The 26,986-nt window shown below is 40.4% G+C and overlaps 2 protein-coding genes across 10 annotated transcripts in view; one reads left to right on the forward strand and one right to left on the reverse strand.

Moving 5' to 3' along the window:
• Nucleotides 1-26,986, reverse strand: part of mcf2l2 (MCF.2 cell line derived transforming sequence-like 2) — a 118,737-nt gene that overhangs the window by 58,722 nt on the left and 33,029 nt on the right. For 6 of the 8 annotated variants that reach the window (XM_046392584.1, XM_046392576.1, XM_046392580.1 and 3 more), the window contains exons 3-15: nt 24,547-24,661; nt 23,404-23,494; nt 22,106-22,225; nt 20,234-20,350; nt 19,972-20,121; nt 17,574-17,698; nt 17,356-17,470; nt 16,862-16,981; nt 16,571-16,762; nt 13,500-13,691; nt 13,218-13,404; nt 12,909-13,012; nt 10,508-10,596 (exon numbers count right to left, since the gene is read on the reverse strand). In XM_046392584.1, the coding sequence (XP_046248540.1) occupies nt 10,508-10,596; nt 12,909-13,012; nt 13,218-13,404; nt 13,500-13,691; nt 16,571-16,762; nt 16,862-16,981; nt 17,356-17,470; nt 17,574-17,698; nt 19,972-20,121; nt 20,234-20,350; nt 22,106-22,225; nt 23,404-23,494; nt 24,547-24,661 (1,717 nt within the window). The remainder of the gene's footprint in view (nt 1-10,507; nt 10,597-12,908; nt 13,013-13,217; nt 13,405-13,499; nt 13,692-16,570; nt 16,763-16,861; nt 16,982-17,355; nt 17,471-17,573; nt 17,699-19,971; nt 20,122-20,233; nt 20,351-22,105; nt 22,226-23,403; nt 23,495-24,546; nt 24,662-26,986) is intronic. The other 2 variants (XM_046392577.1, XM_046392583.1) reach the window with 1 other exon arrangement.
• Nucleotides 174-8,822, forward strand: b3gnt5a (UDP-GlcNAc:betaGal beta-1,3-N-acetylglucosaminyltransferase 5a). 2 transcript variants are annotated; one of them, XM_046392587.1, is made up of 2 exons: nt 174-483; nt 6,861-8,822. In XM_046392587.1, the coding sequence occupies exon 2, from the start codon at nt 7,460-7,462 to the stop codon at nt 8,651-8,653; it is 1,194 nt and encodes a 397-aa protein (XP_046248543.1). In that variant the 5' UTR covers nt 174-483; nt 6,861-7,459; the 3' UTR covers nt 8,654-8,822. The 2 variants fall into 2 exon arrangements, with proteins under 2 accessions (XP_046248543.1, XP_046248542.1); XM_046392586.1 differs by lacking the exon at nt 174-483 and adding an exon at nt 5,603-5,896.

Here is a 26,986-nt window from a genome sequence, read left to right on the forward strand (position 1 = left end):
GGGGAGGTTAGAAGATGCCCAGTAGTTCCTCCCCCTTTGCAAGATACACCCACCCACTCCACACAGAGGCTCTCTCTCTTTCCCTCTCTCCTCCCCCCATCCCTCTCCCTCCCTATCTCTCTATTTCTCTCTCTCTCTCTCTCTCTCACATACACATAGACACAGACACACACACACACACACACACACACCGGGACCTTCGGGGCAATCAGAGCAACATTTGAAGGTCAGCTGAGCTACCGAAATGGAATACTGCATCTGACAGGAAAAAGGAAAAGGAAAAGGTACGAGACAAGAGGAAATCCTATGTTTCACGGAACAGAGATGGTGAAAGAAACAGAGTTGTTGGAAATAATGAGACAGAGAAAGTGAGTGTCAGCGGCGGACAGAGTTGAGGAGAGTTTGCCGCAGCTGAGCAGAGCAGAGGAAAGGAACTTTACCTGAACTTTACCTCACAAATGGACTGGACTCAAAAACTGCCTGGTAAGTCAGGAACACAGTGTGTACGTGTGTGTTTGTGTGCTGACGGGTGTTGACCTAAATTAAGTATATAATGCCTTCCAGTGTTTAAGGCTAAGGGTGTCTGCTGACAGAGTTAGAGGAGTAAAAGTGTGTGTGTGTGTGTGTGTGTGTGTGTGTGTGTGTGTGTGTGTGTGTGTGTGTGTGTTTGTGTGAGGGGGGGGGGGGCTGGATGTGTCAAGATGATGAAGTCAAACAAGCAAATAGTCCCAGAACTCAGAGCACTTTTTCAGCAGGTTTCAGTTTACAAGAGTACTTCAGCAAGGAGGATGAATCGCGTTCACACTGAGCATGCTGAGTTAGCAGGGGAGCAGAGAGCAAACAGGATGTAAAACTGACAAACACAGTGACACTACAGCCAACAGTGACAAAGTTACAAGCAGTAGGCTTGTCCTTAAGCGGTTAATTTTCTGCCTTAGACAAACCACAAAGTACACTGAAAGGATTTGTGTTCATTTCTTGCTCACAAATAAGCATTTTCAAATGCCATTATGATCTCGACCAGTTTCAATGTAGAGCTAGTTTTCGGTCAGAGTCAGAGTTTTCAGAGTCATTTGGAAGGAAAAGTGAACAGACATAGCCAGGTTTCTACACTACAGTAACATGACAGTGCAGAGTAACACCCATTACATCTAGAAGGGCATTAAAATGGCATTTAATATGAAGTGGCACACCTGACTTTATTAACCTTATCAGGAAAATTCTCTGATTAGTTCAGTGAAATCAATCTGAGTCATAGTTGCAACACCTGGATCTTATTTTTGGGTCTTATTGGGTCTTATTTTTGTACTTTTTTACTCATCTGTGCTCATTTTTTAAAATTGGGGAATTTGGAGTCATTGCTACAACAAAGTCTCATGAGTCAGAAATCAGAAATTAAAGAGTCACTTATCCAAAATCGCCAAAATAAAATCGGAGTTTACTAAAGAAGAATAATTCTTCGATGAAACATATTGTCATTCTCAAAAAAAATCTATGTTTTTAACCTTCTTCATAAATAAAAAAAATGTCTGGTTCCCAAGAACTCTTGGTGAAGCATTTTTTATTTTACAATAAAGGTGGAGGCATTTTCCATTCCATGTGTCACAGACCATGTCACCAGAATTAAACAAGCTACCAGGCTGTATGATTAAACTACCAGTGAATAAACATGTGACAGCCTAAATTACACAAATATTCTGCATTCCTGTAATATTTCACCCCAATGACCAACACCGCCAATTATGTCAAGAACCAAAACTATGTCACACTGTTTACATAGCAGGATTAGAGGAGGGCTCTAATTTTGCTGGGTAGACGGCACATGTAACCTGTAGCCCGATCCAAACCACAGTGAAAGGGTGCTTCTTTTGCACATTTCTGTTCATTCAAAACTCCTCATTTGCAAGTGAAACAAAACGTAACAATAAACAATGTTTGCATTGAGTTATGAGCGAAAACAGTTGCTCACTATGCTGTCTATAAACCTAGTTCCTGTAATTTAAACATAGTAAGGTGAACTCATTTGCATTGTCACTGCGGCGGTGCTAGGAAAACACAAGTTGACTGGGTAATTGGAGCTACTCAAGGATTAACAACTGCTCAGTGTTGAATATCAACACCTGAACATTAATGCCCATTAATGTGTACGACTCAGATTATGTTGTCACTCTGGTGAATCCCAATGCATTTCTCCAGCTAGAGTTTCAAATGAAGTTTTCCCCACTTTATATCATTTGGTGTCACATGGATTTATACTGGTTATTTGAAGGTAACAGGAAGAAGCAACTGACCCTGACTCTAAGCGACAACAAGAAAATGAACTAAGTAGTTTATCGTGTTTTTTTGTTTTTTGCTTGTTTTTTCTAAAGATATGGGGGTTCATGAACAGACCAGTGCCATCTCTATCTACACTGTATCCTGTCACTTCACTAAATATTAGTTAATATTTGATAATATTTAGAATCAGTTTTATTGTCACGTATGTTTACACATACAAGGAATTTGTCTTGGCCCAAGGTGTAATACATAATATAAACATAGAATTATTGTCATTATTATTATTGTTATTATTATTTAATGACATGAACAGACATGGTTACAGAGAACAAAGAAAAAACAAGTTAAAAGAGGAACTTAACAATACTTTAACTTCCTTAAAGGCATCTGTGTATTGTGTTTGCAGAGATATGTACTGAAGTTAGCATGCTAACCAGCTAGGCCCAGCCCATCCTGTCTTGTGATACCACTTCGTACCTTTAGGGATGATAGTCTGATAGCTAGGTTGATAGTTTTGTCTCTACATGCTGTTTGTCCCCACTGATGATGCCTGACTTTCTGGTCTCATCCACTGAGAGTCAGTACCACATTGTACCCCCCTTTGTCCTCAGCCTATCTGGAAGCTGTGTACAGCCCCAGTCTGGTGGCCACCTGTGTTAATTGGCTTTTAAGGTGAGCCCCTTTGCCAACAGTGAAACCCTCTGTGAGTTAAGGTCCAAGTTCCAATTCAGCTGACAATCCAGTCAGCTACAAGGCCAAACTGTGCTAACTGAGCTAACAATAGCTATAATTACAGCCAAAGGTAACTACAGCCAACCGTATACTGAGCAGCTGATGGTGTTTACTCTGGTGCCACTCATATTTTTGGAGCTACCTTTGAATTTTTGACCACATTTTACAAGTTACCTATAAAGAGCAAAATCTCATTGGGCTAGCAGCTGGGTTACCAAGACTATGTCAGTTTCACATGACGCTACGTCACTACTTTGACATGTTGGCTGAAAAAGGAAATGGTTATAAATACATTTATTGCTACTTTTTGCAAGCACCCGGCATGTGACCTTTGTTACTTTGCAATTGCTTCACTGCACAGACTAACTTGAATGAGTCTCATTTTTCTGAACTTACATGTCTGCACCGCAGATGATTTTACAGGTTCATTTAAAGAGTGAAGTACTGACAAGTACATGCATTAAGAAGTGTGCTCACAGCCTGGAAAAGGGTGTTATCATCACACAGTCTCGATTATAGATCCTACGGATGTGTGTTTCACTGCAATAAAACAAAGCCTCATTTGGTTGATGTGTATATCAAACTACCCATATTATAAAGTAACAGGAAACACATTCCCTGTTAGGTAGAAGGTTTTCACTTTGAAAAACCTTCAATAAAGTAGTCTATAGAAAGTTAAAGGTGTTTCTGAATTGACTTTATGTTAAATTCTACTACTTTGCTGTACCATTTGAGAATGTCGAGTAGTTAAATGGTCATGTGCAAAAATGGCATGATTACAACTTTAAGGGTCATCACATACAAAGCCTGAGATAGTGGATCCTCTCATGTTATGTTCAGTCACAAGACCTCTCTCTGGATGTCGAGGCTCGGCCATGAGTTGTCAGAGCTCTCCATTGTTGGCTGAGACCCAGCATTCAGTCAAAACATGCTGTTCTGGAAACATGTGTCCGGCCTATTGTGTGGCAGCATTGCACAGATGTCAGCAGCTTCTCTGGTCAGAGGCTCTGCTTTGACTAAAGCCCCTCTATTATAGTTCTTTGTGCTGAATCGGCACTTACATTCACTGTCCTCCGCACAGTTAAGGACAGCTAGCCCACGTGAGAGGCAGGCTATATTGGGATGTTTACAATATCCATTGGTGAGTTTTGTGTAAATATGCCAGTCTGTTTCTATTCAGATGTTTTGGTTCCAGTTAGGCCTCAATGAGCTAACAAAAATACACAATTACATATAGATATATGTTTTGTATCATAACATAATTACATATTCATTTTGCTTCTGCGTGAAAAGATCAAATGACACAGTTGCTAAGTGTTGAAGCCCTGCCAGGGTGATTTTTTCAAAACCAGCCAATCACAGAAAAGTCAGCCTCTGAGCAGACTGGCTTACCACAAGCAGGCTGTTGGTATATGTTCGTTATTGGTTATCTACTTCAACACAAACCTGGTTTACTTACAGTGTGATCCTAAACAAGCTAGCAGCTGTTAGATTTTCTTTTGCAGTCACTAAGTCATATTAATACCAGCACTAAACTTGTCAAACAAGTTTCCATCAACACTATTTTAAGGGCACTGTCGCTGCATTTTAAGGTTTAGTGCTGCCCAACACATTTGCGATTAAATGCAAACGAGACATATATTGATAATGAGTTCAGCCAGATCTTTCTTCAGCACTGTGGAGATCAGATTGATCTGGCTTTGGGAGACTAACTTGAAAGAAAGTTTGCCTAGCTTTCAGTTTAACACAGTCATATTTACCTAGTAATATAATACACTGTCATCACTGATCATCAGGTAACACTGCTTTGTCACACGCCTCTTCAGTTTCATTCAGACACACAACATACCCTTTAGCATCTGTGTGCAATGCAAAGATAAAACAGTCCTTCCGTTAGCATTCATGGTGGTGATTTATCTTGACGACTATCAAGGGAACTGCTAGAGAGAAAGACTCACCACTTTACTTTACTTTTCTTCCTTTCTTTTATTTTCTCTTTTAAAAAAGCAGATCCTTAGTTTTTTTTTGCAGAAGTATACAAGCGTATGTTTCTTCAGGTATATTAACCCAAGAAGAAGAACTCACAGCATTGCTTGGTTACTGCTGAGTAAATTTGTTCATGATCTATCACTCTTACAACTTGTTAAGACATTGTTAATTATTAATTCAAATCATTGGTTTGTCTTTGTTACTGGTAAGTCATACAATAAATTGAATAGTTTAATAAAACAAGTCATTGTTAGAAAAGTGTCAAAATCCTTTTCATTGGTTGTCCACTTACGTATCTTAGACTATTTATGTTTTGAACTATTAATGACAGGGCTGAATTCAGGTGTTGATCCCTCACCATGTTTCTACATGTGCGAATATTTGGACCAACAAACTGAATTTATTGATGAGACCTGACTTTTCCATTCATTCCAATTTTCATTTGTAATCATGTTTTTGTTTTTGCTCCCTTGTTTTTGCCAATAATCATCACAACATTACAGATTACAAGAACGACAGCTCTCTTTAGATCACCGCAGAAACACTGCAGGAACATTACACTGATGTAACCCCTACAGAAATGCCAAGCCTGAAAGTCGCTCAGTGATGTCTGACTTATATGAGACAAAACATCAGTCAAAAGTTTGAGCTCCATTTAACTCTGCAGAACCCACGCCATAGCTCCACAAACCACAAAGCCTTGAGGAAACAACACCTGTACATAGCCTACCTTGTGCGTGAACACCACGTGGTGACGCATGCACCATCCTCAGCAAATCCAAAAGACACACAGCGAATGATGACGTGAAACTGGTACTGCTAGTATTCGTGTCTAGTCGACAATCATTTCCTCTCCAAGTCTTCGCCGTCGACACGCTGTTTTTCGCCACATCTATCGGTGAGTAGCGCGTTAGCAGGAAGCCTCTTTCACAGCACCGTGCGCGTTTTGTCTCGCTGGCGACTTCACCTATGGACCGACTCATCCCGACACTGGAGGGGCCTTTTTAAAACAGGTGGTAACCGACCTCCTGGTGTGATCCGCTCCTTCTTACATTAGCTTCTGTTACGTTAAAAAAAAAAAAAAAAAGTTTGAACATTTGTCCGTTTTTGTTTCTCTGACTAAGTGCAGTCAGAGTGTCACAGGGGAGGATCACTCGGCTCTGACGCACCTGTTCATCCTCACATTTCTGAATTGAAATAATGCTGCACATTCTGTTACGTGGTTGTATTTGAGGTCATACTTAACCATGTTCCTTCCGAGCATTTGGAAAGAAATCGATCTCGCATTGCCCCACTCCCACCCCTCCTTGGTTTCCCGCTCCAGTCTCATAAGATTGTGCCCCAGGCTGCCTCCTTTCTGGCGATGTTTACATGGTGCAAACAGCTGGAACAGTGAAACCCGTCACGAACAAGAAATCATAGTGAAAATGAATGAATTAAATTAGAGCTGAAATGATAAGATAATCTGTAGTGTACTAATGCTCATCTAAGTCATTTTTCAAACAAAAATATCAAATATTACATTGTCCCAGCTTCTCAAAATGTAAAGGTTTGATGCTTTGGTTCATCACAAAGGCCTGTAATAGGAAATTGAATATGTTGGACTATTGGTCAGACAACACAAGACATTTGAAGTCAAAATGTTGAGCTGTGAGAAACAGTGTTGGGTCTTTTTTTTTTTGCCATTCCACATTTTGCTGTGGTCCTTGGAATTATTTTCATTATCAACTGATTATATTTAAATTTTCAATCTTAAAAAAAAACAAAAACAAATCCAGAATGCAAGATGATGCCTTCGTATTTCTGCCTTCATAGAATTTGTTTATATGACTCTGACTCTTAGTTGTTTCTCTCTTTCTCAGGTGCCGTGGCTTCCCACAACATGCTGACATTACAGTAACCAAGAGGAGCAGGAATGGAATAAGGAGGTGGACGAGGAGGGTGAAACTAACTAGGGATCCATTGAAGAGAGGGATAAAGGAGCATGTTGAATTTGTTTTGAGTTGAACTAAGGACACTGAGCTTTACTTGGAGCTGTGTGCAGTCTGATCACTATGAGGGAGTGGAGCGTTTGCTTCTTACTGTGGAGGAAGATCAGTTACCAAGTACCCAGACTGCTGAAGAGCCCGACAAAAGCTTACTGGACTTGACAACATCAAAAAAAAGGAGCCAGCTGATAGGACAAGAGGAGGAGGAGGAGGGGGAGGGAGAGCGGATACATGTGCGGTGAGACAGACCATAGAAGATAAAGCGGAAGAGATGAGAAGAAAGACAGTTAGATAGATGAAAGGAGAGACAGAAGAGAAAGTCAAATGAGACGTCAAGCGTAAAAGTGAAAGGAGGCAGAGATGAAATAGCATCCTCTACTATCAGAAGAAGAACGGGTACGTGAGACAGAGGAGAGCAAGCTCTAGGCGGATCCAAAGGAATACATGCTGCCAGTGGTCAGACGTTGGTCACGATGTTCATGAACTTCCGTCGTATCCATAAGTGCCAGTGTGTGCAGCTGCTGACCACAGGTCTGGTGCTGTGTGTGCTGATGGTCTGCTGGGAAGAGCTTGACCACCACGTGGTCAGTCACATGAGATCCTACACACATCGCTACCTGGTCAACAGCTTTGATTTCCTCAATTCTTCCCTTGTCATCGCCTCCAACCAGCACCACAGAAAGGAAGGTTTTAATGGCATGGGTGGTGAGCTAGTGAAGTATCCGTACCTCATCAACCATCCAGATAAATGTGGAGTCGGACATGGGAAAAGCGAGGATGATGTCCTCTTGCTTTTGTTTGTGAAATCATCTCCGGAGAACTTTGAGCGGCGTCAGGCCATCAGGGACACATGGGGGAACGAGAGCTTTGTTTGGTCAGAACTAGGGGCGAATGTGAGGGTGGTGTTTGCCCTCGGTATACACCCAGATGTTGGGCGGAGAGCCAGCGTGCAGAGAGCACTACTGCAGGAGGACCAGGTCTACGGAGACCTAATTCAGCAGAACTTTTTGGACACCTTTCACAACCTCACTACCAAACTGATTCTGCAGTTCCACTGGGGCTACAAGTACTGCCCTCAGGCACGCTTCCTCATGTCTGCAGATGACGACATTTTTGTCCATATGCCCAATTTGGTGAAGTACTTGCATCAGCTCCTGAATAGACAATCAGGGGGCAAAGACCTGTGGGTGGGGCATGTACACAGAGGAGCCCCTCCGATTCGCCGTAAAGACAGCAAATACCACGTTCCTAATGAACTGTACCCCTGGCCTTCCTACCCAGACTACACTGCTGGAGCAGGGTACGTGGTTTCAGGAGACGTGGCCACTAAGATTTACTATGCAACTCTGGTGCTGAACACCTCCATGTACATCGATGATGTCTTCATGGGGATTTGTGCCAAGGCCATGGGAGTTTCTCCCCAGGAACATGTATACTTTTCAGGGGAGGGCAAAACTCCTTACCACCCTTGCATCTATGATCATATGATCACATCACACGGTCACGCCACGGATGTGCGTTCACTGTGGCAAGCTGCAACAGACCCTGCAGTTTACCGCCACTCCAGAGGATTTATGGGTAATCTGTACTGTACAGCTGTGAGAGTGATGCTGCTTTGTCGGCCATATTACCAGAACACGTACTCCTGTAAGGCTGCTTTCACATGAATGTTTTTTTTAGATGAAGGGCTGCTGAATGCTGAAAGTATCACACAAACAAAGGGCCTTACCTTACAGTCTGCCATCTTTTTCTCTTTCATGTTAACTCTCATTGTTTGCTGGCTATACTGTGTATTTGCTGTCTCGTAATAAAAGCCAAAGCTGTTCTGTTAAGCAACGAGATGCAGTCAGTTGTTTTTCAGTCATCAGCAGGATCAGTTTTCACTTTGTATAACCAAAAGATAAAGGAACGTCTGGTACATGTGGGATGGACCTAATCTATAATGACATCAAGTTGAATCCTCACTCAATGTTGCATCTTTGAAATTTGGAAGCACAACCATTTTTTAAAATCGCAAATACAGTAATGGTCTTATTTTGTCAGTTAGAGCTGAAGATAGTGGATTAATCAATGAGCCAATCAATCTGAACCATCGGAAGCCATGAATACAGCCTATGTGGTACTCATGTCAAAGAAGCAATTTTATTATATATATTTTTTGTCTTCTGGTTGAAGAAAGTTGGTTAAATATTTAACAGCAATTTGACTAGATAATTTCTGCTCACAGATAAAAATTATGTAACAGGCCCACTCAATGGTACAATTGGCTGCTTCAGTCAGAATACACTGGATACACACTGCTGTGTGTTGTTTAAAATGAAATGAAATGCACATTCAAACAGGAAGCTGCAAGCTGCTTGTCTTCTCTGTTGTGGTGTACCACCATTTCACCGTTTCTCTCTCTCTCACTAAGTGCATTTCCATCCGTTTCTGAATACACTTTCAATTGGCACATAAGTGGCAATGCAGTAAATTGAGGGGGGAAAAAAAGACATCACAAAAATGCTTTTAGGCTTGGCTGAGGTGGAAAAGTTGCCTCAATAAGAAAAATGCATGGCATACTATATATGGAGCTTAAGATTTAAGTATCCACTGAAGCTTCCACTGAAGAGTAAAGAAATTGCAGCAGACTAAAATCTCAGATCTGTTTTGAATGATTGGACAACTAACAAGCTCTTTAAATTAATACGTGAAACAAACATAAATGGCACATTTCCATCATGTTTGTCACATGGATTTTGTGTCCTTTGCACTCTGAATTACATCATCTCATCTTGCCGTCTTATTCTGTAATGTTTATTGATGCTTCAGTGGGCTTGATTTTGTTCACATTTAGCATTTAGTTTGAAAGCAAATTGTGGTTCATTGTGCAGCTTAGACAAGAGTGATGTGGAAACCTGAAGCCTTCATTACACAAACACTGAAAATGGACTTTCTTGTGAAGTAGGACACATCTTGTGTCCAGCCGTTTGAAGTAAACACCATTTGCACTGATTCTGTATTTTTAAAGAGGGGGAGGGAGTAGATCTACTTTTATGGATTTATTTAAGGAGAGGGTGGGATAAAACACAATATCAGCCACAAAATATTATTCCAAAAGAGCTGTATGTAGAAATGTTCTGCCTCCATACAACACAGGTTAAAATTAAACATGGATAAATTCCACACTGGAGTCCTACATCACCACTTGCACCGTCACCTGGATGTTAACTATTACATCACCTGCGTCTGAAATGTGCCCTTCACATACACAGAGCATGTGGCATGTGCTGTGACTCAGCATACTACAGCACACAGTCTTCAAACCATGCACCAGCTGTGTCTTTACTGTCTGGGATATGTGAAAGTAGCACTGCTGTAAGTGTGACCCACACCTTGTTTACTGACTTACAGTCACAATCATAATGTGAATTTCCCCATTGTGGGACAATAAAGCAAATCTTATCTGATGTTGCAGTGAAGCACAAAGTGTATGCCAACACCGAACTATGGCCACAGCAGTGTATTCCGTCCATCCTTACCTGCGTCTGTTGGACAGACTCTCCTCCGTCTCATTGGTCAGAACAACATGGGTGGAGCCTCCTTGGCTTTCCTCATGCATCACTTCAATCTGTGAAACACAAACACACATATTGGCTCAATCATCAGGGCAGAGGTTTGTATATTAGGTATGTTATTATTATGCAAATGTACATGTAAACCAAATGTCTGCTTCTCAAGGCTTGTCCCAATAGACCTGTTTAATGGTGCACTTGGTGAAGTCAGAACATATCATGTCTTTATCAAGTCAGTCAGTCAGTGGTAAATATTTTACCAGCAGTAAAGCCAAAGTGTCGCCATTGTTACAGCTGTGTTCAGAAAAGCTGTTTGTGCTCTGAGGGGCCAGTGTCACGGAACATGTCATTGGTATTTTTGGACAGAATGCCACTTGGTTGTCATTCACTTTGACACTTTACACTAGATAAAAGCAGTTCAATCTGTTCATGCCCCACATCTGTCAGGTGGTTTTACTGTGTTGATTGTGTAATCTGATCCGACATAACACAATCATGGCTAGAGAAGTGGAAAAATTAAATGACTTTGTACCTTTCACTGTATCGCTTCCCAACACAGTAGGTAGCTTATATATGTGGTGGGAGTATATGCTATTTAGAGACAGGTGGATTTAAAACTTGATAACATCTGGCTGGAAAGCCCCTTAAACCACCTCCTGAGCTTGCAAGGTTGTGTTCATAAAACACAGTTGAAAAAAAGTTGAAAAAAATTAAACTTTTAAACTTACAAATCAGCCCAGTCTCTTTAAGCATGTTAATGGAGTTTGATACAAGCAGCCACAAGAAGGAAACTACTTTTCAGGCTTTTGATTTTGGCACTGACTTCACACAGTTCTGTCCTCATCAATTATGGAGGAAGGTTTACGGTCTAACACACCAACATTATCACTACACAAACAGACCATGTTTGTCAGCTGCACAAAATAACCTTGGGGCGTGCATGTAAACCAGTTAATGAGATCAGAGCAAAATCATAGCATAGCAGCGAACAGCAGCGGGGTGGCATATTAATTAGTGAGACCCTCTTCTGTTGGGGGGACTTTGTTTAAACTACAAAACACTGAATCCTTCGACTGTTCTGGAGGTGACCTCTGACCTTCTGGAGGTGAAATGGAAGCACGAGGAGAGACAATGTAGTTCTAATTAATAAAATTAGTTGATCAAAAGAAAGTGAATAGCCCATTGCTCCACAGATCATTTTGGCCCTGTGACTGACTGGGGACCAGTCCAGGGTATTGATGTTTTAGTTCATTTATGAAATGATTGATTGATATCAAAATTCTTCCATCCATTTTACACAAAAGAAAGACTGGAAACAGGAAGAACAGGAAGATAACAAATGCTTCCCCCCCAGCACCTCTAAAGTCCATAAATTAAAACTTAATATCTTGTTTAATCTGTACAAGTGTAAAAAAAAATAGATATTATTTTATAGGAGGTTATATACCAAACCATTTGTAGGCTGGGAGCAGTTGCCAAGGTTACTGCTCCTGTTAACACAGAGAAGTGCTTTTGTTCCCTGAAACCCTCTGGCCATATTTCAAAACCCACAGAAGTGACTGCCCCTTGTGAAATAGGATCACTATTGTTCATTGCATTGATTCAGATGGTCTGTACTTCTCTCCCCTTCTCTTATGGCAGCCACCTGTTGGTTTATCAGGGCCTCTCAAAAGAAAGTGGTATCAGTGTATATTTCATTTCATTAGTATCTAACAGCAAATTAAATGATCAACACCATTATTCTGAATATCATAGTTAATTTGGAGAATTGTGTTAGTCGAGTCATCTTCCCGAAAAGCCAAGGTGGTGCAGGACAAATGCCATTCGATATTTCCTGTCACATGTTAATCCATGTGACAGGAAATTATGTCCCAGAAAAGGATCCCTGATGACCCTACGTGTTGCAAGATAAATTTAAGATCTTTCTTAAAAAAAAATGAGCTTTGGTCATATAGGTCATATCATTCTGTACCTTAATCATACCAAAATGATTGAAACAGATTAGCTTAATTAGCCATACATTAAAGGGGCAACTTGTAAAATATGGCCAGAATTCAAAAGTAGGAAGGGGCAACATATCATCAAAGAAACTGAGAAACTGTGGGGTGCTTTCAGACTACTGCTTCAAGAGGTACAAAGTGCTATTAAGTAAATAGACGTCTTTAACATAACATGAACACCGTAATTTCTTAACAACCTGTTGATAGTGTTCATTTTTAAAATCCAAAATTCTCAGGATTGGCACTGGTATTGATACCATGCCCTACTGTCATAATCATCGCCTCTTTCTTATTCTGAGGTGAACAGAACTTTATAAACCATTAAAGTTGCTTGTTAAAAGGACTTTATGTTGCAGTTTAGAGGGTACCTTGATGCCTCCTTTGGCCTTGCGTATGTTCTTCTTCTTGTTGGGATCAGCTTCAGCTGGCTGCTTGCCACTGTTCGAGTTATCAGAGGCTCTGCGAGCCAGAGCTGAAAGAAATTGAGAGAACACAGCATAAGCAACTTTCAGAATTTAATTTCTTTAGCGCTTTTGTTACATTATCTACATGTAATTTTAAGATGCATTCAGATTATGGCTACAATACTGCTCATATTTGGAACTCAGGGTGTCACAGGCAGTTTGAACCTGTTACACCAGGCTCATCACTTTCTGCACAAACTACATTCAACTCACGCTGCTGGCTCCCTGTAGTCCTGGGGGTGTTCTTCAATGAGGGCCGTTTAGGAGAGGATTCAGGCCGCGGGGCAACAGGTTGGACGGGCCTTGTCTGCTTAGCGGACAGTCTCTTCAGACTGACGTGCCGCTTCTCAAACATCTCCTGCACATCTTCCAGGCGCTTCAGTGCGCTCAGGACACTGGTCTGCAGGCAGAGATTTCACCATCAACCCTCATCCTCGCTGTTTTTACGACAGAATATCCAGTCATCCTTACAGCTAGCGTTTTCGTGCACCGTACCTTGATATCTTCGGATAGGACAACCTCATACTGGTTGTGGAGGTTCCTCAGCTCAGTCAGCTGGCTCTTTTCTGCTGACTCCAGAAAGCGTTCAATGTCGGTCAGTGCTGACTCTGCTCCTTCCTGTGACTGACACTTATCCACAGCCTGGGAGGCCAGCAGGTAAATACCAGATTCACACCACTGGTTCACCTGTAAGCAGCAAATAAAAATTCAGACAAGTTAAAACCAGAGATTGGATTGAGGGCATCGGGACCTTCAGTGACATACCATGATTTGTTCTTTGCGCACTCTTGTATACTATGATCACAGGTCTTCATGCAGAATATGATTAATAAAAATTACATATCTATTTTGGGAGTGCAATAAAATATACATATGTAAATGGAAGAGGGAGAGGATTAAAAGTTGTACTGAATGCCATCACCACCTTCATCAAATCACCCTATTGAACATAAGATATGATATTCAGTTTATTACTTTAGTATAATTAAATCCTCAGAGGTGATTATGTCTTACTGCCGTTTAGTTTCCCAATGTACAAATTTGCACACAGTAACTCTTATGGGTCACATTACAAGTTTCAATAAAGACTGAGGCTACATATTCAACAGATTCTGGCTCAGTACAATTTGGGTCTTACTTGTGAAGCGCACTAACTCTCTGAGGTTGGTAACAAACTGCAACAGCAAAGTCATACATGTTGTAAACATGGCAGCAGTTAATCCAGATGGTGTAAACCACTTTATCTGGAGGTCAAACTTAAAGTGAGTGCTGCAGAAAAGTCAGTAAAAATCAGTAAATGCGTATGTCAAGGGTGCGAATTCAGACGTTGTAAAGGATGCTTACATCAAAAAAATTGCAATCTTGTCTTTGTTTTGTCTGCCAAATAATTTTGGCTTTCCAGGAGGATTTTCAACATAGACAGGTTCTATTTGTGTGGACAGCCTTGACAAAACCCAAAACTCCAATCAGAGATGATGATTATCATGATGAACATCTTTCTCTGCTAAGCCAGGTTTTCTTCTTCAGACTCAGTGTTGTCAGTCATGTTTCCTTAAAAAAAGGGTTTCATTTGAAGTCTTCCACACAAAATGGACAACTGGCTATTTCAGTCCAGAAGAACAGGTTGTTATAAACTCTGTGCTGACAAAATGCACTGAAATGCACTTATCAGCAAATCAGAGCCAAAACTTTTCAAGTGTTAATATTGAAGCAAACAGGAAAAAAGTTTTGATTGTTTGTTTGTTTGTTTTTTGCATCACCAACTGAATGCATATAGGTGGTTAAAAAAAAAAAAAACTGATGCATGCAGTCTGTGCTGCTCTGCTGTGATTACACAACTTCCTTTAGTGACATTATTACCTCACATCTCAATATGTAATGTATTCCCTCAGCTGAGAAAGTGCATAGCTCACAGAGAATGTTGTCAGGAGAAGAAATAGAGAAACGGTGGCAATTTTTACGGCCTGTCTTTAAAAATCAGATTTTAATCTGAAACTTTCCTCCAGGCCAGGTAAGGTGTGTGGCACAAGTTTAAAAGAGACGCCTCCGTGACGCTGAAAACCCTGGCTTTCGATTAATCATACCTTGCTAACTCATTAATGTCACTTGTGTGCTGCAAAGTTCTCATTAACTACAACCTGTCTGACCAGTTTAACTGTTTGTGTTTCTTGTCCCGTTTGACTTGTTTTTGTGTCCTCAGATCACATCACAGCCGCCGAATGTGTACCCGGTGATATGAAAACTAATAGTTATTAAGATGAAGAAGGAGCTGAAACCTTGTGTACACCAGCCCATATAGAGAAAAATGTCGCAGCAGAAACACTAGTGATGAGAATTCAGCTCTTTTCTGTGAGCCAGGTCAGGCTCAGCTCAGCCGTAAAAGCTGATCCTTTCAGCTCCGAAATGGCTCTTCATATGGTGTCACTCCTGGCTTTTAAAATTCAGCCAAATCTAGCAGTATTTTCACCTATGATTGGTATGTGCACATATATCACTTAAATTATTCAGTGAAATGATCCTGAATTTTACAATTTCCAGAATACCCTCATTTTATATTAACATTGGTATGTAAACTTTAAATTATGTAAAACCACTAAACACTTATATTTTAGACTGATCAGCCATAACATCATCACCACTGACAGGTAAAGTAAACAACACTGATCATGTCGTTATAATGGCGCCTGGCTGTGGGTGGGATATATTCGGCAGCAAGTGAATATTTTGTCCTTGAAGTTGATGTGTTGGAAACAGAAAAAAATTGGCAAGTGTAAGGATTTGAGCGACTTTGACAGCAGCCAAACTGTGATGGCCAGACGACTGGGTCAGAGCATCTCCAAAACTGCAGCTCCTCTGGGATGTGCCTGGTTTGCAGGGGCTGATTCATGGAGGCTCCACCATGCACTTTACAGGACTTAAAGGATCTGCTACTTAGGGCCTAGTGCCAGATACCACAGTATATCTTCAGAGGTCTGGTGAAGTCCATGCCACCATGGGCTGTCTTGGCGGCATAAGAGGAACCTACTCAATACCAGGTGGATGGTTATAATGTTATAGCTGATTGGTGTATATGTGGTGTGGACAAAATTTTCAGAAAACCTCTGAACATAATGCAGCCCGCTTCAACATCACTGCAAACTACGGTGTCATATAATAATCATCATAATCATGTAATAAACCTGTACTTAAATTAATTCCTAATGGTGTCAATAGCAGAGATGCAGTATATGCAGTTATTGTAAACATGTTGGTACAGTGCAGGTAATAGTGCGCATGTTAGCTTGCTGACTGTAACCTTTCACTCAAAGCACCACTGTACCATAATACACTCTTATGGAGGCTAGAGCTAGAATTGTAGTCTTGTTTCAATATTACAAAGGATTGGGAAAAAAGAAAATGTAAATTGACAACAAATATAAGTAAACATAGCCTTGGCAACAAGTCACAAACAGTGAATCAAATAAAAGTCAGTCTGAAAAAGGAGATTTAGGAGACAAAAACAGGTTCAGCGGCCTTCAATAAGTTAGACAAAGACTGATCCTGGATGTGGCGTCTTATATCCTGACCTTATCGATGCCCACATGTATCTGCAGGGATTTGGACAAGATATCTGTCTTTTTCTTGGCCTCGTTGCTGAAGTCGTCACAGACCCTCCGGAGCTCAACACATTTGGGTCGAATAGAGTCCACAGCATAGTGGTTGCTCTGGATGAGCTGGTCACCGTGCAGCGCGTGGAGCTGGGCCTTTTCTATTGTAGGCTGGAAGAAAAATGATTCAGAATATATTATGGCATTGAAAGTAGTGCAAACAAAATCTTCAGTGTGTCCAGTCAGGTAAATGTGTGTGTGCTGACTGACCTGAGCCTTTTCCTCCAGTGTTTTCAGTTCCTTTAGCATTTGTTCAACTCTGGCCACACAATCCCCAATATCTGATAGGCTAGTTAGACTGTCCATCAAACTGTCAAGAGACACTTTGACCTGGAGAACCAAAGGGGGTACAGAAACAGACACTGAGAAAAGACAACAAGGATAGATAAGGCAACTTGAAAACTCTTGAAATTATACAATCCTGAGAGGAGTGAATTCCTTAAGCATGTTAAATGGTCGATTCTAATATGAGAAATTTAGAGGGAAAAAAAACCCCTTTTGAGCAACTTTCTGAACAAGTGATGGGCAGAACATGAAACAGAGTCATTGTATTTACAAACATCCAAACAGTTGGTTAAGTATGATTTTCAAAGTGTCATTTTAGTTTTCTGAAGCTGCATGAAGAGCAGACACAGGCAAGATCCAAAGGTTTCAGGCCGGAGGCAGCCAGGCAGACGGGGAGATGGACAGATATACAGATATACCTCTCTGAAGTCCTGTTCAAAGTGGCGTAGCTGCAGGCACTGCTCCAATTTCAGATGGTGTTTACACCAGAACTGTTCAAAGGCGTTCTCTGTCTCATCCAGCTGGGCAAGGAGCCTGAGACACACAACAAGAACTTCATTACACACATAATGGGAGTTCCTATAGGACTACATTGGGCATAATATAGACATTATACAATGTATAAGAAAAGCTTCACCTTTCCACAGTGGTTTGGTTCTCCATCTCATCTGGGTTGAGTTTGTGGTTCTCTGACTTGGCTGCCTGCTCCTTGATACAGCCTAACAAGGTGGTGCCCTGCTTCAAAGCTAGCTTCAGTTCATCCTGGTTTAGAGACACAGAAGCATCAGAGATAACGTTAACATCTGTAAAACAGCTGTCCGGTGTGTGTGTGTGTATAAGGTCTCATTTAGACTTATTACTGCAGCATACATCTTAATCTAGCATTTCATCTGAATAATGACATCTGTTTACTAGAAGTGGCAGCATTGGAAAGAAGGGTGTCAGATAAGAGACGGCCATAAGCATCAACAAAAGCAAGCTATTTTTCAGTAGGCTTGCTATGTTACTTATGTTATATTGTTGCCCCTGTTCACACTGGTAGACTGAAACACTGCAGACACAACAAGATGCTGCTGATTACAACCTGAACCATGGGAAAATATTATGTTACCACAAGGGAAGCTGAAAAAGGTTCATTTTTATGCAAATGTTCCCTGACCTGCAAGAAAAAGAGCCCAGTGAAGTGAATAGTTTTGCTTTAATTCAGCTGTTTTCTTCTCCAATTCAACTTTGTAATAGTACTTTTAAACAAAGTGATCACATCGAAGGCTTTTCAGTTGCCTATGATATAATGCTGCATTCCATTGTACTCAGAACTTGGAAAGAAAAACTACCTCTGACACAGAATTCCAACTTGAAAGGCTGTTTGATCCACTAAGCACAATTTAAGCGACAAACAAGCCTGACCCCTTTCCCAGGGCATCAAATACCGCTGCTTGGGCACTTTGTGTCCTTTGCGTCTGGATGAGATGCATGGCTTTAATGTAGCTTCGATGCAAACACATCCCTGTCAATATCAAGTTACCAGAACAATAATGCAACATAATTTACAAAGCAACAAAATCCCAAGAGGGGTGTGTGTGTGTGTGTGCGTGAAATCAAACACGTCACCAATCTTTTCCTAAATCTAACCATGTAGCTTTTGTTTCTAAATGTAGCCAAAGTGTCTAAAGATTTTGCGACAGGAAGGGCTTGCAGGTGACAAAGCAACAGTATCTGATGATGTGGGATGAGAATGTGTTGGACAAACACACATGACCTCAGAGCAACTGATATTACATTTAACCCAACACTACTCTCTTTACATGCAGTCTGACAAACAATGCAAGGCTTATGAATTTAGTGTGTTAATGGATTCTGCTTTACGTCTCCAGCTGCTCTTGTTGTCCCAATTTAGGCTGCTTCAGATAAATTACAAATGTGAAACGTGGACCTACACTAGTCTGGCATCATGCACAGTCATTTCTCTCTCTCTCTCGTTACTTTTGCAGTAGATCTGGCTTTCGAAGATGTGAGAGAAAGTTCAAAAACAAAATTTGCAGGGTGCGGGCAGAGACAAGGCTGTTGATGATCTCACTGCAGCGCTGATATACTGCCAAGAGCAGGGTTGAATTTACTTATTTGGTGTGGTAAAGAGCCCATGTTCGTTGCTTTCTGGCATATTAGATTGTGACTTTATCTGTCATCACTGTATTACATACAACAGACATTTGCAGATAAAAAATAAAAACAAATGGTTGTCTGATTTTTTGGATGTTGGTGTGACCCCTGGGCATGACTAGTGGATTTTGAATGACAACCTTGGAGAGTTTCCAGTTGTGTCATCTTTATCATCTAATACACCGACTTACTCATGTTCTTCATTTACTGCACTTTACTCTCATTTCTTAATGTTTCTATTTATTCATATGGAACTGATTTGTCAGGGTTTGGAGTTGTGAAGATTGTAAATAACTTGTGTACAAATAGTGGTAACAGCCTCAGAGAACGAGGCCATCTGTTGTCTGAACCTTTATAACGTTTACTGGACAAAGATTTTCAGTGCTTGTGCTGGTTGTGTATCATTGTGTGAACGATGGTTACCAGTTTGATCCTTAGTAAAAGCAAAAATGAATGTAGCTGAGATGACTTGTTAACATTTTTTTTTCATATGCATCATTTATTTGTCATGCATTGAGTTAAAACCTCATGTCTCCAACAACGACTAAAACCATGGAGGTGCACACCGAGAACAGGTGCCTTTAAATTCATGTGTTTGTGTTGTGAAATGTCCTGTAACAACTTTGCTCCTAATTTCCATTACCGTCCGGTTGATTTGTGCCTTGTAGAAGTCTCTGTGTACATGTGACACTAGGCTACTCCTCCCATATCTTTTTAAACATATTAATCTTGTGAAGTTCAGAAACTTGCCATTACAGGCGGGGTTGCACCAGCATTTACAGCCAAAAGGTGTGAAAAAAAAAAAGTGTGAAAATCTTTGTTGACATGCATGCACTTACTGTCCTTGTGTTGTTGTGCTACATGCATTCAATCACCTTGAGGTTGTTGTGTTTGTCCGTGTGTGCTGTGAGCAGGTCTTTGGTGCACTGGACGTCATTGGGAAGCTCCGTCTCTGCCAGGTCTGTTCCAAACTTCTGTAACATCTGGGCCGTGGTTTTCACTGTCATGGCAAAGTTCTCTATGGCCTAGGGGAAAAGATCAACATGTGACTCTGCAGTGGCCATGAAGTGCAGCTGACCATACAGCCACTGAAACTGCCAAATCAGCAGTATTGAAGCTAAGGTGTACGGTATTTACAGTTCGGTGGTGTATCCACTGACTGTGACAATACTCCAGGTTTCCTCCGAGCTCTCGGGTCAGCTGGCCCTTATCCACATATCCGTGCAGGTCTGACAGAGAATTCAGCATCACAATCTGCAAATACATTTAATACATCACCACAAGTACTTTTGAACATGATCTACATTAGGTAACATTGACACTAACTGTGGTATCCTTTATCGCTGACTGTATACTGTATAAGACACGAAAGCTCCCCAAAAGAGAAGCCAGAACATCTTGATCACCCCCTGGTGGCTGGCTGCAGTACAGGTCATAAACCGCACTCCCTCCATGTTAACAGACGGGACTTTGACCAAACTAAAAAGTCAAAACACACATCAACTATATTTTTCCCAAAGATGGTTTCTGTCACCAGAACAAGATTGCAGTACTCATATCTGGAATATTATGTCTTCATTTCTGTACAGTGGGAGGAAGTACACATTCATTGTCCTTCTTTGAACATGTAAATGACCCGAATGACTTCAGTAGAAAGTGAACATTGATTAAGATTTTATTTATCAGGCAGGGAGAGTCTAAGAAAAGATGCTAAGGACTTGTATGTGGGAAATGTAGGATCCTGTGTTTTTTGGTCAGTGTCATACTAAATTTGTCTCTTGTGAATCCCCAACTTTAAAGAAGTGAATACTGAATTTATCCATAATATATTTTTTTTCCTCGTTGCCAGAGATGTCCTGTGACATTTCTGCCTTTGTTTTCTGCCATGTTGCTTTTGCTATTCGTTGTTTAATTTTTTTTTTGTTTTTGTGGTGTACGGTGGCTCTGTGGGAGCATCCCCCATCAATTTCGTTGTTCCATGTACAATGACAATAGAGGCTATTCTCTCTATTCTCTGAATGGCTGGAGTATCAGGTGAAATTCAAACGGCACTAAAAACACAACAACCACAGATTACATTCTGAACTGGTTGAACTGATATTACATTTAACCCAACACTACTCTCTTTACATGCAGTCTGACAAACAATGCCAGGCTTATGAATTTAGTGTGTTAATGGATTCTGCTTTACGTCTCCAGCTGCTCTTGTTGTCCCAATTTAGGCTGCTTCAGATAAATTAAAAATGTGAAACGTGGACCTACACTAGTCTGGCATCATGCACAGTCATTTCTCTCTCTCTCGTTACTTTTGCAGTAGATCTGGCTTTCGAAGATGTGAGAGGGAGTTCAAAAACAAAATTTGCAGGGTGCAGGCAGAGACAAGGCTGTTGATGATGTCACTGCAGCGCTGAAATACTGCCAAGAGCAGGGTTGAATTTACTTATCTGGTGTGGTAAAGAGTCTATGTTCGTTGCTTTCTGGCATATTAGATTGTGACTTTATCTGTCATCACTGTATTACATACAACAGACATTTGCAGATAAAAAATAAAAACAAATGGTTGTGTGATTTTTTGGATGTTGGTGTGACCCCTGGGCATGACTGCCCCAAAAGTGGATTTTGACTGACAACCTTGGAGAGTTTCCAGTTGTGTCATCTTTATCATCTAATACACCGACTTACTCATGTTCTTCATTTACTGCACTTTACTCTCATTTCTTAATGTTTCTATTTATTCATATGGAACTGATTTGTCAGGGTTTGGAGTTGTGAAGATTATAAATAACTTGTGTACAAATAGTGGTAACAGCCTCAGAGAACGAGGCCATCTGTTGTCTGAACCTTTATACCGTTTACTGGACAAAAATTTTCAGTGCTTGTGCTGGTTGTGTATCATTGTGTGAACGATGGTTACCAGTTTGATCCTTAGTAAAAGCAAAAATGAATGTAGCTGAGATGACTTGTTGACAATAAAACCACTTTCTATGGTTGGCATTGAAGCATGCTTACCGGTACCTTCATTTTAAAGTCATCCTTGTGCAGCTTGATCCCAATATCTGCAATAGCCTTCTGGAAGAACCTGGATGGCCTCAAAACCAACACCAACTGCAGGTTTCCTGGAAACGCCCCCTAGGTAACACAACAGCATAGTTAAGTGCGCATGTGTGTGTCTTGCTGCTGGTATTGACCACTAAAGGATCATATTATCACAGCAGCTTATCCAGGAACATCTGACAGAGTGACACGTCAGTAAAGTTTAACTGAGCTTCACATGTCTGTGGTACACAATCAGCCTACTTCCAAATGTACACTAAAAAAAGGAACATAAACTGAGAGTCACTGATGGACTTGTAGCCCAACATTCATTTCTATTTCAACACTGTGAGTGGCATATACCACAGCAGTGACTCATTTCTAAAACTGTTTCATCCTCCTGATGACATCATAGATGGCTGCATGCAGGTCAGTGGAGCTTAAACATCACAAACCAGCAGAACTATGTCATGTGAGCAAATTGATGATGAAAATAATTCTTAGTCCTAGCTGAATGAAACATGTGATTTTCTTTTTCAGACTTCTTTAAACCTCTTTGTCTGTAACTAATTGGCACAAGGCCAGCAGTTACCTGCTACACAAAATTCTTAGCATTATTTCTCTTCTTCCTGCTTCTTAGAAATCTGAACATTACCTCAGACCTCTAAAAGTTCATATTATTTCACATGAAATAATCTGTAGCTCTTTCATTGAACCCCTCATACTCATAGATATGCACCCTGTTGAGTAGGAGATATGGCTTTGTAACAAGGGTAAGAAAGCAACAAAGGTTAATTTCCAGAGACTGCCCTCTAGTGGACACTCCATAAAGAAGAACAAACAAAAACTAAACCGCAAGGCAGGATATAATATCAAGCTCAGGTTTTATATCCTTTATTATATCCTTTCTATACGCCATCAGTATAAAATAGACTGATAAACACCTGAGCAACAATTGAACATGTATGTATGATGTACAAGTACAAGACACTTTAATTGCATAATAAAAAGAAAGATAATTAAAAAAGTAGGCCACAAAAGATTATTCAGTTTATAATTTTTAATCATATAAAGGTTGCAGTATAGAGTGAAAAATCCATTTTGAGTCCTACAGATAATAGAGAGCCTCAGTACAGGGCCACTCGCTTTTAACTTCCAAGAACACAGAAGATGCGTTAATATTATAGGTCCAAATTCAGTTACATTTAAAATCAAGCAGTTTTATACATGATGATTTTACGTCTATATTTACAAGCAACAAATAGAGAACTTACAGCAATCCTGGACAGAGAGGCCTTCACTGAGCTCCATTTGTCCTTCCGCCGGTCAATGATGATAATAAAGCCGATGCTTGCAGCATCCAGGCTGGAGACAGGAGGTAGAGAGGACATGTGACTGTATCACAGAGCTGTGCATGTGTATGCACATGTGTGTGTGCATTTGCCAATCAAATTCAGCACTATGTGGTCACTTCCTGAAACATTAAAAGTTACTGTAAATCTGAAGGAAGTGGAGTAGTGATGTGTTAGGCAAGCCTTACTCAACAAAGAGCTATTGTATACAAACTATAATCCTGTTGTCCTGCATTGCAGTACAGCTCACATTAGTTGACTTATGCAAAATACTGAATAAAAGTAGGTTTTATGAAAACAAAATCATATACAGGCAATATAGACATTTCTTTTTGTTAACAGTGAACATAACAGTTGTTGATTAGACTTTTATGATTTTTGATTGATTGACTCACTCAGAATTTTTTTTAAAATAATTCTTTATAATATCCAGACATTATAATTGCAATGTTTTTTTTTAAAAAAAAATACCCTAAATAAACAAAACATAAATAAAGTAAAATAAAATAAAACAACACTACCAAATAAATAAATAAATCAATTGAATTGAATTAAATTAAAAATAAAATGGACTCCCAGGCTGTGTTAACAACATTGCACATAAACACTTATCAAACATTTGGCACAGGGGTATAGTCATTCGTTCCTTAGAAGGCAACATACTGCCAGTCTAGTTTCTACCACTTTCAGCTGGGTAATGTCCATGTATCAGTAAGTGTTTAAGATATGATATTATATACAAAAAAAAAAAAAAAAAGCTACTGATAAGTAAAAGAGACTTCAGTATTTCAGCTTTGTGTTTGCATGTTGTTATAATAATTTGTATAATCAAAATACCACACAGAATTTGTGGTGTCATGTAGTATTTCAGTATAGTGAAACTCCATATTGCACATAAAGTAGGAAAAAAGATGGGCTTAATATGGGCCCAAAAGCTTACTTTTTGCTAACTTTTTGCTGTTTGGGAGGTCTTTTTTTTGGTCTAATATGCAACTTGAGGAGTCTGATTATCAGAGAAGAGCCACAGTAAAAAATGAAGCTTAATGTGTATGAGAGTGTGTGTACCTGGGGATGCTGGTCAGGTAAGTAACAACATTAAGGAAGTCTTCCTCTGGCACTTCACTGAAGCCTGAGTACTCCGGGAACGTGATGATGGGGGCACCATCTTTCCCTCGCCCTCCTGCAACACAAAAACAACACACACAACATTTACTCTCACTCCTCTAAGCATCCTCAAGTCTCACACTGTCTGACAGTATCACATGTACTGTGTATTCTGTACCAATCTGTAGGATGTATATTGATGCTAGATGTCTTTTCATGTATCATTTTGTACACATTTGCCACAAATTCAACTTGAATTTAAAATGAAGGGTTTTAAAGGTTTGCAGGGTTTTAACAAAGCTTGCAATGAGATGAGGAGAATGAATAGTGTTCCTTCAATGATGAAGTATGAAGTAAAACTTTCAAAATGTTTTTAAATGCAGATATTCCCATTAACGCTTGTTACACAAAAACGTCACAAGATGGCAACATTGAGCTAAAAATCCTGTGGCACCTCAGCTAAAATGTTCCTTGTCGTTATTGGAGAGAGTGATGATGTGTGTAATTTTAAAAATTATCAACACATGTGAAGTTGAGGTGTGCGCAATCTTGAGGTAACTGACAGAAAACAAAACTAGTGCTCCATTCTTGGTTTGACTGTTTCACACACTTAATTTTCTCCGCTCTGTCACCCACAGTCTCAAGCATCATCTTTCAACCGCACACATCCAATGAACTTGCAGAAGATGGAAATCCGACAGGAGGAGGAGGAGGAGGAGTGGACATGTGTGTCATATTCTTATTGGAAAGGCTTGGTAGGAAAGCATTCTTACACACTGACCCGGCAAAGTGACTTCAACGTATCAATGGGCTTTTATAGGCCTTGTCAGACAAGGGAACTGGTCTTTACACGTGTTAAAGAGAATATATATGGTTTTCTGGTCTGCTCTCCTTGCTGATTCACCAAAATTGAGTTTCAAGACTAATTTCTTTTGATATAATGATGGTCCATATTCATCAGTAAAGCAAAGTTGAATCAAATTACCATAAATTTACACACTGAAACTCTCCCACTAAGCCAGAACGTGGGCGCCCATGACATAGAAATATCTCGCCCCACCGTCTGACTGTAGCTGATCTATTCTGGCCTGGAACCCAGGCTCATGTCATGGGTATCCACATTCTGAAAACAGATCTGGACCACCCGTGGACTGTAATTCCTTGCTGTATGTATGTGATGTAGTAGGGTGTCTGGTGCCTGCCTCATCACTGTGTCACTGGGGCCCACATACTTCTATAGGAGTACTGGTGTCTGGTTTCAGGGTATACTCAACAGATAATATCTAAAGCTGCATTACCAGAACACTATGCAGAGCAAAAGATGTCAGCCAAAACAGAGCAGAAAGGAGAGTTAACACTGGAATTACTCCGAGTGAACACCAAAGTTGTTCTGTGTCTGCTGTGAACTGGCGTCTTTTTGGGATGAGTAAAAACATCAGCTTACTGCACTGCCCCCTTGTGGTCAGAAAATAAAACAATGTTGAAAAGTTCAATTATGCTTGAAGTCGCATCAGTAGTGAAATTTCTTTCTGAGTAACTGCCCCTTTAGTGAATATGTGCTCTGTGCTTCTCCTTTGTTTCCGAGGAAAGAGAGCAACGATGGAATGTAAGCAAACACATGTACTCGAGTACTATACTTAAGTACAGTTTCGAGGTATTTGTCCTCTAGTTGAGTATTTCCATTTTCTGATCCATTTACCCCACCGAGGATATCACTCTGTGTGACTAATGGTTTCACTTCACATGTGTCAAAACTGTAAAGAGAAGGACCAAAATATCCAGCCAGTGGACTGTATCATACCAACCCACATCCTACTGAGAAGACAAACACACTCACAACAGACACACACATGTGGTGAAAGCCATAAACCGGGCCTGTCTTAAACTTACCTAACTCTGGAGGCAAGTAATGCTGAGCAAAGATTTTTGGAAATAGCTGTTATTTCGGCTGTTGTGAGAAGACTGAGAGAAGGAATGAGAAGCATCCCTGGAGAACCACACAAGCTGCTGTGCCATGGCTAACAACACATCTGGAAAGTCTGAGGGCACCCAGAGGCAATAATCCTGTCTAAACTGTTAAAAAATAAAATCATGTGACTTTCCACCAGCTGGATGTCAGTGAATAGCTAAGCTTCCATTTGTAAAAACACATTCATGATAAAAAGTTGGAGACTTTCACTTGGGAGTGACAGCAGCTCTGGTATTTGCAGTGGACAAATATGTTACACATAAACTCAACTGTTAGCCACTCATTAGGACAATCATGCCACACTAACACAAATGATCCATTCAACAAAAGCTTTTGCAACACAATTTAATGCCTCCTTTCCCACGGTATTAGAGTGTAACATATCTTTTATTCTTTGATTTGAATGTGATTCTTACTATTTCTCATCCTGCA

This window comes from Scatophagus argus, chromosome 6 (genome assembly GCF_020382885.2).
Source record: "Scatophagus argus isolate fScaArg1 chromosome 6, fScaArg1.pri, whole genome shotgun sequence".
NCBI lineage: Eukaryota > Metazoa > Chordata > Actinopteri > Scatophagidae > Scatophagus > Scatophagus argus.

What these genes read in the sequence shown, in the direction of transcription:
- b3gnt5a (XM_046392587.1), top strand. Translation starts at nt 7,460, where the DNA reads ATGTTCATGAACTTCCGTCGTATCCATAAGTGCCAGTGTGTGCAGCTG.